Source organism: Lycium barbarum, chromosome 5, assembly GCF_019175385.1.
Source record: "Lycium barbarum isolate Lr01 chromosome 5, ASM1917538v2, whole genome shotgun sequence".
Lineage (NCBI taxonomy): Eukaryota > Viridiplantae > Streptophyta > Magnoliopsida > Solanales > Solanaceae > Lycium > Lycium barbarum.
Window position 1 is genome coordinate 10,184,886 of NC_083341.1, and position 14,234 is coordinate 10,199,119.

At 31.6% G+C, this 14,234-nt stretch overlaps 1 protein-coding gene and 1 non-coding gene across 2 annotated transcripts; one reads left to right on the forward strand and one right to left on the reverse strand.

The window, feature by feature from the left end:
• Positions 1-9,604: 9,604 nt before the first annotated feature.
• LOC132640403 (putative protein phosphatase 2C 53) lies at positions 9,605-12,069 on the forward strand. The gene is made up of 3 exons (XM_060356988.1): positions 9,605-10,113; positions 10,917-11,435; positions 11,576-12,069. Exons 1-3 carry the CDS (start codon positions 9,697-9,699, stop codon positions 11,735-11,737), a joined length of 1,098 nt encoding a protein of 365 aa, XP_060212971.1. The 5' UTR covers positions 9,605-9,696; the 3' UTR covers positions 11,738-12,069.
• A 777-nt stretch (positions 12,070-12,846) lies between these two features.
• Positions 12,847-12,930, reverse strand: TRNAL-CAA (transfer RNA leucine (anticodon CAA)). Its single transcript has one exon. It is a non-coding gene; the product is annotated as a tRNA-Leu (tRNA).
• Positions 12,931-14,234: the final 1,304 nt, after the last annotated feature.

A 14,234-nucleotide genomic window follows, 5' to 3' on the forward strand; every position in this document is an offset into this window, starting at 1 on the left:
TTAGAGATAGATTTCAGCAAAAAAGATTTTAACTTTATGAATTGAATGTTTTTAAATTTACTAGTCAATTGATTTTTTAAAAATTCATTGTCTAATTAATTAACTTGATGTGATAAAAAATTATAATTGTTTAATAGATAAAATTTAATAATTTTGTTGTGACGATTTGATTTTGTAATTTAATTAAGTAAATCAAATTTGGTGAACGTATATGAAATCAATGCATTGTTAGTACGGAAAAGGTCCAAAAATACCTCTGACCTATTGAAAAAAGACTCATAAATACCCTCCTTCCATCTTTTGGTCTAAAAGTACCCTTCCATCCACCTTTTAGGTCTAAAAATACCCTTAAGGTTTGTTTTTGGCTCAAATATACCCCTCAAACTAACAAGTTAAAATTAACTCTTTTAAAAAGCCAAATGGCAATTTGTAATTGGTCAATAATAAAATTCCGTAATTTAAAAAAAAATCCAAATTTAAAAAAAAAAAAATTGCCAATAATAAATTTCCGTAATTTAAAAAAAAATCCAAATTTAAAAAAAAAAATTGCCAATAATAAATTTCCAGTAATTTAAAATTCCAGATTTAAAAAAAAAATTGCCAATAATAAAATTCCGTAATTTACATATTTTTTAAAAAAAAATTGTGTGGAAACTTAAAAATTAAAAACTAAAAAATTTAAAAATATGAATGAAACTGTTTTTATTTTTTTTTGCATTTCGTGAATTAATCAACGAAATATGTTTTTTTTTTGCATTTCGTGAATAAAAAAACGAAATAGGAAATTATAATTTTTTTTTTGCATTTCGTGTATTAAAACACGAAATAGGATAAAAAAAATATATTTTCGTTCATATAAAAACGAAATTGGAAAATTGGACAAAATATATTTTCCAATTTTGTTTTTATATGAACAAAATTAATTTTTTTATCCTATTTCATTTTTCAATACACGAAATGCAAAAAAAAATTATAATTTCCTATTTCGTTTTTTTATTCACGAAATGCAAAAAAAAATCAGTTTTGTTCATATTTTTTAATTTTTAAATTAAATAATATATGTGTCCAATCACAAAATGTCATTTGGCTTTTTAAAAGAGTTAACTTTAACTTTGTTAGTTTGAGGGGTATATTTGAGCCAAAAACAAACCTTAAGGGTATTTTTAGACCAAAAGATGGAAGGAGGGCATTTATGAGCCTTTTTCAATAGGTCAGAGGTATTTTTGGACCTTTTCCGTTGTTAGTACTTGAGATAGTTAATTTGGTAAGAGTGACTTATGTTAGCCTTGACCTAATTCTTTTGCATTACAGCTTCTTTTTCTCCAAATAGTGGAATCTTTTACTTAAAAGAAAAAGAAAACAGAAATTGGAAAGGACAGAAAAAAATATACCCCACACGCATTGCAACAGAACTACATTGAGTTTGAGTATTAGCAATAAATCAGTACAGCATGATATATCTTTAACTGGATAAGTTACATAATAGCCAGTCAAAACACATAAATCACGTTGAGAAAATATATTCCGACATCAACATATGTACCTAGTATAATTCCATAAGAGAAGTTTGATATAACATTAGACTTTCGGGGTGGCCATGTCCCAAAAAGTATCTTTTGAAAAATGGCTTATCTATTTTTTGGAAAATATATTAAAAAAAATAATCGGTGGTCCATTGAATAGTAAGAATTTGAAACAAAAGTAGCAAATCAAGTGGTGCTTTTATGAAATCTTTGAGTACTAAATATATATTGATAATAACATTTAAATATCTGTAAAGAACTTTTATAAAATTAACAAAGGGTTAGTTGCGAAGAAAAATTACTTGTCCCATCCAAAAGTGAAAATTATTTTCCCTTATTTGATGTCATTTTTAAAAGATATTTTTCTAATTATTAAGTATCAGATATGGCTTATATTTAAAAAATAAGTATTAGCTGTCATAGGAATAAGTAACTCTAGCAAAATAATTTGGGGTGGCAAGAATTATTTAGCAGAAAACGAAACATCATTGGAAGGAGAACTGCTACACCGACATAATTAATTTCTCCCCTCATATGGAACACGTACACTCTAAACTTTGCTTAAACTCTTTTACAAATTATAAAATACATAATTAGTTCTGATGCCACAAGTCACTGATCACATGGTTGGTTTAAATTTATTTCATCCCTTTAGGCCACACGATGCATAAAGTAGCACGTTCTTCCCAATTAAATTAAAACTAAAAAATTTGTCCGCGCTTCGCGCGATAGGAGAAAATGTATTGATTATTGAACTTCTAAATAATTATAATGTGTGTTCTTTATTATAATGTGTTCGTGAAATTAGCACGGACATGAAAAATTATATTGATGATTGAACTTATAAACAATTGTCTTTCTTTATTATAATGTGTTCGTGAAATTATAAATATTTCAAATTCATATATATAATTAAACTTTCATTTGAGTCGGATTTAGTTCACTTTTTGAGAATATTTACATATAAGAAATTTCACCACATTTTGTAAGTGAGGTTATTACCACTTACAATACATATGTCTTCGTCTTTTTCTTCAGGCAACACTTACACAGGAAAACACTAAGTGATTTTAGGAGTTGAACCACTCTTCTTCGGCGAAATCCACCTACATATTTCAATCGATTTTTATATTTTGCAAAATAACATGACCGAATAATATTTGTACCATGAGTTGAACTATTCAATCTCGACTTGTTTTTTTCAACTATTTTGAAATACTCAAAAGTAAGATGTATGCATATTCAAGAACCAATTTATAAGTCTACAAAGCAAATTTAGTCATCTAAGCAACAATAAGAAATATTATATTCATATTATGGAATGTGGATTTTTAAAGCACTTATTCTTTATTAGTTTGTTTCGAACTTCGGAGGTAATAAACACTAAATTCATATCTGTGTCGCTCTATTTCTTTAGCGCCTCCCCTCTCCCATCATTTAAATTTCCACTTCAGAAAAGAAAAAATCATTGGAGCTGCAAATACGTAATTATTATACGTGCAGGAGCTTATCAAAATGATTTTATTTTTTTTCTTTCGTCTTCATACTTAATTCTGTCTTCTTCTTTTTTGTGTGTGAGTTTGTAGAGTTATTTCCAATTTATACTATTGAGTGATGAAAAAGTTAAAAATAGAATAACTATAAGAGAATATAGATACAATTATCAAATTAGTATCACTCTTTAAATCTTCAAGCAAAGCAGCGTCCATTGAAATTGCTAAAGAGGCATACATGTATAGATGCCTTTTTAGATGACGTCGACTCTTTCAGATTTCGCTTAGTATTAAACTACTACAATAAACTCATAGCTAAACCTAGGGATCAAGATGAATGAAATAAGTTGATGTTACAGCCCTGAATTTTATATAACCCCACCTTTTGCCTTCCTTCCATTATCTTCTTTTCGTTGATCAACTAATTACTATCATTGTATGATAGAGAATAATTAACAAAATCAACAAAAAAAAGAGAGGGTGCAAAATAGGTCGAAAAATACTATAAGTTGTATTGTCTTATATAATATAATGAAAAAATACATCTCAAAAAATATTTAAAGTTCATATGACTTAACTCTCGAAAAGCGCAACAATGAGAAATATTTTAGGACAGAGAAAGTAACATAAAATGTTCAGCGAAAGAACATAAAACACTTGATACACAGGAAAAGGCTTGTTCTAATGACAAATTTGAAGGCTTGTTCTAATGACAAATTTGAAGGTTCAATAAATAGAAAGGTTCTTGTTAATAGGTATACCTGAGATTGTATCTTTGGAAATTACCTCATTATATATGATAGGAAGATCAACTTCAACTCTTCATTTTCAATAACCTTGTCAAAAAAAACTACGGAAAACATGTTGGAGCATGCAAATTAGAGTAAGTACAAAGAATCACTTCCAATCTATATATATAGTGCAAAGAATATTAAGAGGCATAATTAAGGATTAATTATCAGTGCAATTGTAAGGGATTAATAAACGTAAAAAACCGTTAGAAATATAGTGATTAATTAGGGAAAACTGTTATGGAATGTGAAATATATAACCTAATTGCTATTTAATATGGAGTCTTTATTATGATAGCAGATGGAATATTGATTATTTTATTTGGTAAATTGAGTTAATTAAATAAGAAATGCCAAAAAAATAAAATAAAAGATAAATATCAATGGAGGCCTAAGAGAGGTGTCACATCACCTTTTTTATTCCTAACTTTATATTATATATAGATTAAGATAAGAAAACTTCAATTTATAGTTTTACATACTATAAAATTTGGTCAACCATCTTAATAACAGTTGTAATGCTTTTAGTCCTTAATTAATAACCATGTGCATCTTGGGGAATCTCTTCCAAATTATCGTGTCAATTGCCCCCTTCTTTTTGTTTCTCCTTTTTTTTTTTTTTAGAAAAAAATAAACGTGTCTTAATTTTATTGCAATAGTGTCTATGATGGTTAATTCAAACAATTAACAATTCCTCAACTCATTAAGCACAATGGCATAGCGATAATATTTCTTCTCCAATTAGATATTATTTTACTTTATTATTAATCGTCAACATGCCTGCTTGCTGGCGAGGTAGTTTGGTGATGTCAGCTGGATTCGTTTCCTCATTGATTCATATAAGATGCTATTGTTGCTACTTTATTTTTCTTTTAATGTAAGGACACTTTAGCCCTTTAAGGGCCCATATCTCATTTGCCTTACAGTGGGCCCAATAATTAATTTTGATATGACATCACATGCCCGAACTTTAAAATGTTGTGCCTTCTGCTATTTGCTTAGTATATTTGGAAGAGTAAATTTACAATTATTAATGCAAACGTATCTATTCCCTTTTCAACTTTTTCATCTGTGTTTAGGACTGTGCACAATACGGGGTTCTGATATTGATGTTACGTAATTCGGAGACGGGGGGGGGGGGAGGGGAATCATTAAGGTTTTTTTTTTTTTTGGTGATTGAAAAACCATTAAGTTCTTGTATTGATGTTACCAGTACTAAAAGTGTTCAAAATAATTATTATTGAAACATAAAGGGAGAAATATAATCGATAAAGAAATAACACACCAAGATCAAAATAAAAGAAATAGCTTAATTAGTTTTCTTCACTTAATGAAAAGAGTACTCTTAAGACTGGTTAAAGTGTTCAAAATATTTATTGGAATATACACACACACAGAGAGGTAGATAATTACAAAGATATAGCATGCCAAGGTCAAAATAATTATATTTAAGCAAGTAAGCAACGTTCCGATTTTACTTGACAGAAAATTCATGAAGATGTGATACATCTTTTAGCAAAAAGAACACAACATTCGACCAAAAAAAAGGAAAAAAAAAAAAAACAAAGAACACAAGATTATTAATAAAAAACACTAACCAAATACTTTGGCGCAAAATAAATAGGTTTATCTATAAAAAAGAACTTCTAGAATTTTACTATGGTGAGTCGGTCAAAATAAAATGGCTGGTATGAATATTTCATCAGACTGTATACGCAATGCGTGGCTGTGGTCATCCTTAGCTTCTTGAATGCCCCCACCCCAAAAAAAAGTACCCCCAAGAAAAAATAAATAAATCAAAAGAAAAGAAAAATAAAAGACAAAAAACAGCAGCAGTACTTGAGACTATTTCCTCATTTAAGGGCAAATGAATTTGCTGTTAAAATCTGAATGAAGATTTTGAATTTTGAATCCATCTTATACAGAAGTGTTCATAATTAGACAAAGTACTATTATTTGCATGTAGAAGCCCCACATATTTGAAACATGATTTATTACTAAAAGGTGTGGTACTATGACTTAGTTCAGTCCAACGAAATTCAACCTTCTCAATGACAGAATCAGATTATATATAAAAAAATGAAAAGTAGAATTTCCTAGGATGATCATTTATTGCAACTCCTCAAATTGACCGCCATCAAACCCATTCAAAAAGAAAAGAAATATAATGACCGATCAATTTTTTTCCTTTTTTTGAAAAAAATGACTGATCAGTTAATGAAGGTAGTGAGCGAAAAAGAGTTTAGAAGTATTATACTTGTCTGAGAACTCTTATAACTAATGTGACACAAACATATTATTTACACCCACCCACACGTATAATCGAATTTATGATTTATGGATAAATTGATTTTTTTTTCTTTTGGACATAAAATTTTAGAAGTTGGGGTGGTTCATCGAAAGTTAAACAGTGAACTTGAAATATCGAGAGTGGCTTAACATGCTAAGAAACGTGTTTGAGACAAAATTGATATCTCGATAGACTGTACGAGAGAATAGCCTAGAGTGACTCGATGAGTCAAGTAGACAGGGAGAAATTCAAAACAATAGATAGAGAACTATTGAAGAAATGAGGTTACAAATGTTGCTCTAATACCATATGAAAGAATATATTTAAAATTTAAAGTAGTTCATGAATGATTTACACCTGAAACTTACACGGTTACGGTGGAAGAGATATACATATTTTCATTTTTCAATATGGAGTATATAATTTTACTTGTCATTTCTTTTTTCTCTTCTAATAAAAGAGTAAACTTTGAATCAAGTGTGATCCCAACAAATATGTCGCTCTAATGTTACTTTCAATTACATATGTCAAACTTTAATTTAGACAAGCTAAGAAAGAGATATATCACATGTGATGATATGAAGCAAATATATTCTACCACTAAAGGGGGGTGAGGATATAGATAAAATCTCTTTATTTATGATTGAAAATTTTAGATTCGAATCCTGAAAATAAAAAACTCTCTAATAAGAAGCGCATGTGCCTTTACCAGGCTTTTGGGCCAAAACTCACGTGAATTTAGATTGAAATTTGAATGAATATCTTGAATTTTGAATCCATCTTATACAGAAGTGTTCATAATTAGACAAAGTACTACTATCTGCATGTAGAAGCCCTACATATTTGAAACTTTAATTTATTTATTACTAGTACTTACTAAAAGGTGTTGTACTATGACTTAGCTCAGTCCAACGAGATTCAACCTTCTCAATGACTGAATCAGATTAATATTATATTATATATAGAAAAAGGAAAAGTATTTCCTTGGATAATCATTTGTTGCAACTCCTCAATTTGACCACCATCAAACCTATTCAAAAAGAAAAGAAATATAATGACCGCTCAGTTTTTATTCTTCTTTTTTTCAAATGACTGGTCAGTTAATTAAGGTATTGAGCCGAATAGTTTAGAAGTAATTATACTTGTCTGGGAACTCTTATAACTAATTAATGAGATACAAACAAATTATTTTATTAACACCGTACCCTCCCACACGTATAATCGAATTTATGATTTCTGCCTAAATTGATCTTTTTGTTTCTTTTGGACATAAAATTTTAGAAGTTGGGTGATTCATCAAAAGTTAAAAAGTGAATTTGAAATATCGAGAGTGACTTAACATGCTGAGAGGCGTATTGAGACAAAATTAATATCTAGATAGACTATATGAGAGAGAGGAGTCTAGAGCGACATTGATTTTCTTTTGTTTGATCTTTTGGACATAAAGTTTTAGAAGTTGAGGTGGTTCATCAAAAGTTAAAAAGTGAACTCGAAATATCGAGAGTGGCTTAACATGCTAAGAAACGGCTTCGAGGCAAAATTGATATCTCGATAGACTATATGAGAGAGGAGCCTAGAGCGACTCGATTCAAGTAGACAGGGAGAAATTCAGAACAATAGATAGAGAACTATTTGAAGAAACGAGGTTATAAATGTTGCTCTAGTACCATATGAAGAATATATTTAAAATTTAAGTGATAGAGTAGCTCATGAATGATTTACACCCGGAACTTACACGGTTAATGTGGAAGAGATGTACATTTTTTCATTTTTCAATGTGGAGTAAATAATTTTTACTTGCCATTTCTTTTTTCTCTTCTAATAAAAAAGTAAACTTTGGATCAAGTGTGATCCCAATAAATATGTCGCTCTGCGTAAAACAGAAATGTTACTTCCAATTACATAAGTCAAACTTTAATTTAGACAAGCTGAGAAAGAGATATATCACATGTGATGATATGAAGGAAATATATTCTACCATTAAAGGGGGTGAGGCGATAGATAAGATCTCTTTATTTATAATCGAAAATTTTAGATTCGAATTCTGAAAATAAAAAACTCTCTAGTAAAGAGCGCATTTGCTTTTACCGGGTATCTAGCCTAAACTCACGTGAATTTAGATTAATCGTGACAGTAAATTTCCGAGTATTAGATGATTACTATTTTTCAAAAAATGAAATATATTCTTAATTAGTTGGGGTTTTAGCAGGTGATGTTGGGACAGTAAAAATTTATATATATGTACCATGTCTTTATATCAAATCAGTTGATACACGATACGTGTTACACGCACAAATTATGATCAATTAATATATTCTTACCTTATAATGATTTAACTATTGCTGTATTTAATATAATTTGATATAAATATTGGATACCAATAAATGACGAAGCATCTTAGGCATAGTTGGCCGAAAGAAAAAGGAAATTCCAAGGAAGAAGCAAACACCGAGTCATACAACTAAGCGCCAGTTCAGTACTAACTATACTAGGTAACGAGTAAGAGTAGTGTCAATTTTGTGTTATAATAATTATTGTATATTATGATGCAAAAATTGAAAGGAAAGTAGTGGAAACTAGAAAGCAGCCAGCCATCCACAGCCAAAAACAACTAAACGTGTTTGACCATTTAATACCATTTGGTATGAACAAATTTTTCCATTGAAGACTAGCTGACTGCCAAATGGGCGTTCCCCCACTCTCACAAAAAATGCGTATAACCTAATTGCTACTGAATTTTGTCCATTTTTTGCCCATTATCCTCTTTATAATTTGTACCTTTCTCATACTACTAGAAGCTTTCACAAATTAACCAGAGTTGCTTTCAAGAATGACAATTCTTTTTTCGTTTACATACAAGTGAAAGGAATTTAAAGAATGATAACTTTTCCTTGATTTCTTTGTCAATTATGAATAACTTTTTTTTGAATGTGAACAAAAATTAGCATTCAACTTATTTGATTTCTTCTTCTTTTTATTATAGTCGGAATTGTTCTCCGGAACCTAAATTTCTAGACCAAATACCCAAGAAATATCAACTATTAAGAAATTCATTACTTGGAGTATGTTTTGGAGTTTCAAAAAACTAAATTTGCAGATTTAAGTTTTTGAAGAAAAATATAACTTTAAAACTATTTCTCATTACATAGGCAAATGGAAAAGAGAAAGGGAGATTGTTTTTACAAAAATTATTTGTTTGGGTTGTTATTCCAAATATCTATTGTTAACTTAAAAGCTAAGTATTTGTGTTTTTGAGGTTTTGAACTATTAAACACGTGAAAAAGCTGAAATCTTCAACAACACAAAGAAAAGATCAAGAAATAGCTCAAACAAAAACTTCTTCATTCACGGTGTACTTATGAAAATCCAATTCACACTAGTAGATATTTCTTCAACAAGTTCGTCTTTTTTGTTTGTTTTGCACCACACTTGCATGGCGCGTTGGTGACTCATTCACTCAAGTAAGAACCAAACACATTCAAACAACGTCAATATAAATACCCCATCGCTTCCAAATTTTACGTACACCAAACTAAAACCTGCATATCAAACCTAAAATAAAAATCAAGAACCAAAAAAACAAAGAGCAAGAACCGAAAATGCCTTGTGCAATAGCAATAACAAGCTCTCCTATATTCTCACCATCACATTCACATACACCAAAACCAGTTTCACCATTTTACTATAAACCATCATCTATACAAATACAATCACCGTTGACTTGCTACAACAGACATGTAAGAGAAGATGAGGAGCCGTTGACTTGTTCCACGTCATCATCATCGTCGTCGTCATCATTGATTTTGAAGAGAAAAAGGCCAGCGAATATTATGATTCCGACTGTGTCGTTAGGTTTGGGACACGTTGATGAAACACCAAGGGAAGAGAGTAGGTTGGATGAAGTTGAAGTTGAAGAAGAAGGATACTCTGTGTATTGTAAAAGAGGGAAAAAAAGAGGTGATATGGAAGATCGGTATTCAGCTATAGTTGATGATGCTAAGAACGGCTCTAAACAGGTATTATTTGCCAGAAATTTTTATCTATCTCTTAATTTTGAGTTAATGATCAAAACCACACATCAACTGCCAGTTTTTCCTTTTTCTATTTGAATTATCACCATTTATATATTAAAATACATCGAGTTTAGATAAGTATTAAAACATACCTCAATATTTCCTACCTGAATTATCACAATCTACTCAACTAGGTGTGGTGATAGTTCAGGTAAGAAAAAAGAATAGCTGATAGTTGGGTGTGAAACTTGTGAAAAGGTTAATAGTTTAGTGTTTTTGACCATTATATCCTTAATTTTTGGACTTTTGAAGGATAACTTAAATCTATTGACGGGTATATCAATCTTCAATTGAGGATTCCAAAATTGGGTTGGGAATTTTTTCTAAAGATAGATACAGGGTATTTGCTTGCTTGAAATGAAAGGGGTCAAATTCCAAACATAACAGAATTGATGTGGAGTAGTTATTGTTGACGATGATTTGTTTGATACTTCTATACTATGTGAAGAAGATTTTGGTGTATTACTAACTCCCACATCAAACAAGCGCGATTTTACGAATAAGTCATATAAATGGTTTGACATAATTTGTATGATTGAGCTGTTAAACTACTCGAATTAATTGAAATTAACCTCATAGACGTTCAACTTCATTAAACAAATCGATACGATTCTGCCTTATAGCGTATAATAAGCATATATAATGAGAGTTTAATGAACTGGTGTGATGACTTACAGAAAGTGATAGGAAGTTATTGAATTAGATAGATATATTCTAATGCTGAGTGTTATTTCCCCTTATTTCAGGCCTTTTTTGGTGTATTTGATGGACATGGTGGAGCAAAAGCTGCAGAATTCGCAGTAAAAAATTTAGGCAGGAATGTTATAACTGAAGTGGCGTCGAAGAGTGAAGAGGGACCGGAAGAAGCAGTCAGAAAGGGTTACCTCACTACAGACGCGGAGTTTCTAAAGCTAAATGCAAATGGAGGGAGTTGTTGTGTGACAGCACTTGTACAGAATGGAGAACTTATTGTGTCAAATGCTGGTGATTGTCGTGCTGTTATGAGTAGAGGAGGAGTAGCAGAGGCACTCACGGTTGATCATAAGCCTTCGAGGCAAGATGAAATGGAAAGAATTCAACGCCTCGGTGGCTATGTAGATTGTGTCCGGGGTGTGTGGAGAATTCAAGGATCTCTTGCTGTGTCAAGAGGATTAGGAGATTCCCGTCTTAAGAGATGGGTGGTGGCTGAACCAGAGACGAAAATATTGACGATTGAACCAGAATGTGAATTCTTGATCCTGGCATCTGACGGTCTTTGGGAAAAGGTAACCAACACACACTTTTTTTTTTTATCTCATTTCAACTGTAGTACAAACACGTGTCGTCTGAAGCTGTGAAATTTTCCAAGTTTTCAAGTTTATAATGTAAATTAGGAGGCTAAATTTTCTTTTGTATAATTTTTCAGGTAAGTAATCAGGAAGCTGTGGATCTACTTAGACCTTTCTGTGTAGGTGTTGATAACCAGCTTTTATCTGCTTGCAAAAAGCTTGTTGATTTGGCAGTAACGAGAGGATCCGCGGATGACATAACCGCAATGGTCATTCAACTGCGCCAATTTGTTCAATAAACCAGTGCTTGGAAGAATCTGCTCGGATAGTTGATGTTCATATGTGTGTCATCGACTGAATCACTTCAAATGACTCTGACATTTTCTTGGAGCATGTGGAGTAAAATTTCATTTGTATAGGCTTAACATGTTAGACCTTCTGCTCGATGGAAGCAAAGTAGGTTATAGAACGGCATGATCTTCGTGTATATTATCTCCCATACCAATGGAACGGATGGCATGTCAACCTTAATCATCTAAATAGATATGCAGTTTTAGATTTTAATGGCTTATGAATTGTATTTGCTTGTCTTTTTTACTGGATACACGGAATTAGATCTTCTCAAGCTTTACATTATGATTTTTTTCTTTCTCATCTTGATTGTTAAAAAGTTGATCAGCAGTAATGCATAAATAGTTTCACTGCAGCGCTTGACGAAAATCATAAAACAGGTCCATTACAGAACATGATAAACAATTACAAGCCGTCAGGCAATTTTTTATATTCTCAATAAACTAGTGGCTTTAAACACCTTTAGGAATGAAGTTGAAGAGGAATTTGAAAGAGAAGTGTTGGCTGAATGAATTCTTCAGTTGAAGATACTATTGCAAAATGCTAATTAGACCAGTTTTCTTCATTTTATTAACGGTTAAAAGACCCCTACGGCCCTCTGATATGTGTTTTTCCGCGACACGCTAAAAGATGAAACTAAAGTATGGTCAGTATACTGTATACCATTATAAAGTTCCATATTTAGGAGCTGAAATGTTCACACAATTAGTAGCAAAAAGCAAAAGTGGAGGTAAAAGACAATAAGAACAGCACCCACTGCAACTACCTGAATGTGCTGAAATTTTGTTCATTATATGCTTCATGAAATCCAAAGCTAAAGGAGATCAATTGCATCTTGGAGACTTGGACCTACAAAAGAAAATGTGTTGAGTGGTAAATTTTCCCAACAAGACAATGCAAGTATAGAAGTAGAAGACAAAAAGGAAACTAACATGACAAAAAGGAAACTAACATGAAATGGGATAATTTTTTATAGAACTTCCAGCATTACAGTTCGTGCCTAAACTAAGCAAGCAATCTACAATAGGTAACAAACAAAAAAGAAAACAGTTTATGTTGTCAGAAGTGGGATTTGAACCCACGCCCTCTCACGAGGACCAGAACTTGAGTCTGGCGCCTTAGACCACTCGGCCATCCTGACTGGTTGGCTGAAAAACTTGTCTAGTTAGTTATTATGAAATCTAGCATGACAATGAAATCACGTAAATACAAAATACATAATTAAGTAGGCGTTTGGCCATAGAAATCAAAATATAATTCACTTTTTTTGAAATTTTTGAAGTTAGAGTTGTGTTTGCCATAGTATGTGAAAATAATATTTTGTTGTTGAAATGTACTTTTTCAACAAGGTTTGGTTGCGAAAAAAAAGGTTTTAGTTGTTTTTAAAATTTCAAATACTACTTCAAGTTGTATTTGGAATTTTCATGGCCAAACACTAATTTTTCAAAAAAGTGAAAATATTCCGGAAAAAAGTGAATAATTCTTATGGCCAAGCGTGTCCTAAGTTAAATTTTTTACTCCATCATGTTAACTTTTAAATGTAACCAGTGTTTTAAAAGGCTTTTCTTGGACTTGCCTCGGGGCACACCGGGGCGGAGTTCTTAAAAATGCCTTAAGTCTCACGTTTGTCGTTTGGTTTTGTGAGGCATACGCACCAAGCGCTCGACTTTGTGCCTTAAACACGCCAAGAGTTCTTCTACCTCAATCATCTAAGTGGAATTGCTTGCTTTGATACGTGAATTTATAACTGGCAAAGAATTGAACGACATATCTTTGAAAGATTGAGTTTGACTCCCTAAGTAACATGCTCTATGCTCAAAAGAGTAAATGATAAAATCTCACACATCCTTGATGAATGCAAGTCGTTGCTTGATGATCTCGGAAGGCCGCTTGTGCAACACATCTCTAGAGAAGCTAATAATGTGATTGATACTTTAATTTTGGCCAAACCCATCGACAGACATCTGTGGGCATCCACTTCTTTCACCTGAGCACCTAAAGTGGCCCTTGTTCCAATTAGACACCTCATGTGGGTCATTCCTATTCCACTTAGACACTTTTTGCACCGTTGGCATGTCGTGTGTATATCAGTCAAAAACACGCACGTTTCAAGCTTTTTTTTAATCCTATGTGGCATCCAACGGTAATATTACTCCCCCTTTTATATATATCATCTTATCCACTTCAAATTAAAATCCAATTTAGCCTTAATTTTAGCCCCCTTTTCAAGATCAGATTTTCCCCTCTTCTACTACTTAAAATATCATTTTCCCCCTCAAATTCAAGCTAATATTTTCTGCTTGTTCTCTTTCATTCTTCAATTGCTATTACTATTATGTCGAGCTTATCCGACTCTCTCATGGAGTTTTTTTATGAACATGCCCGATATTGTAGATGTGGTAATGAAGCATTATTGAAGACTTCTTGGACCCAATTAAACCCAGG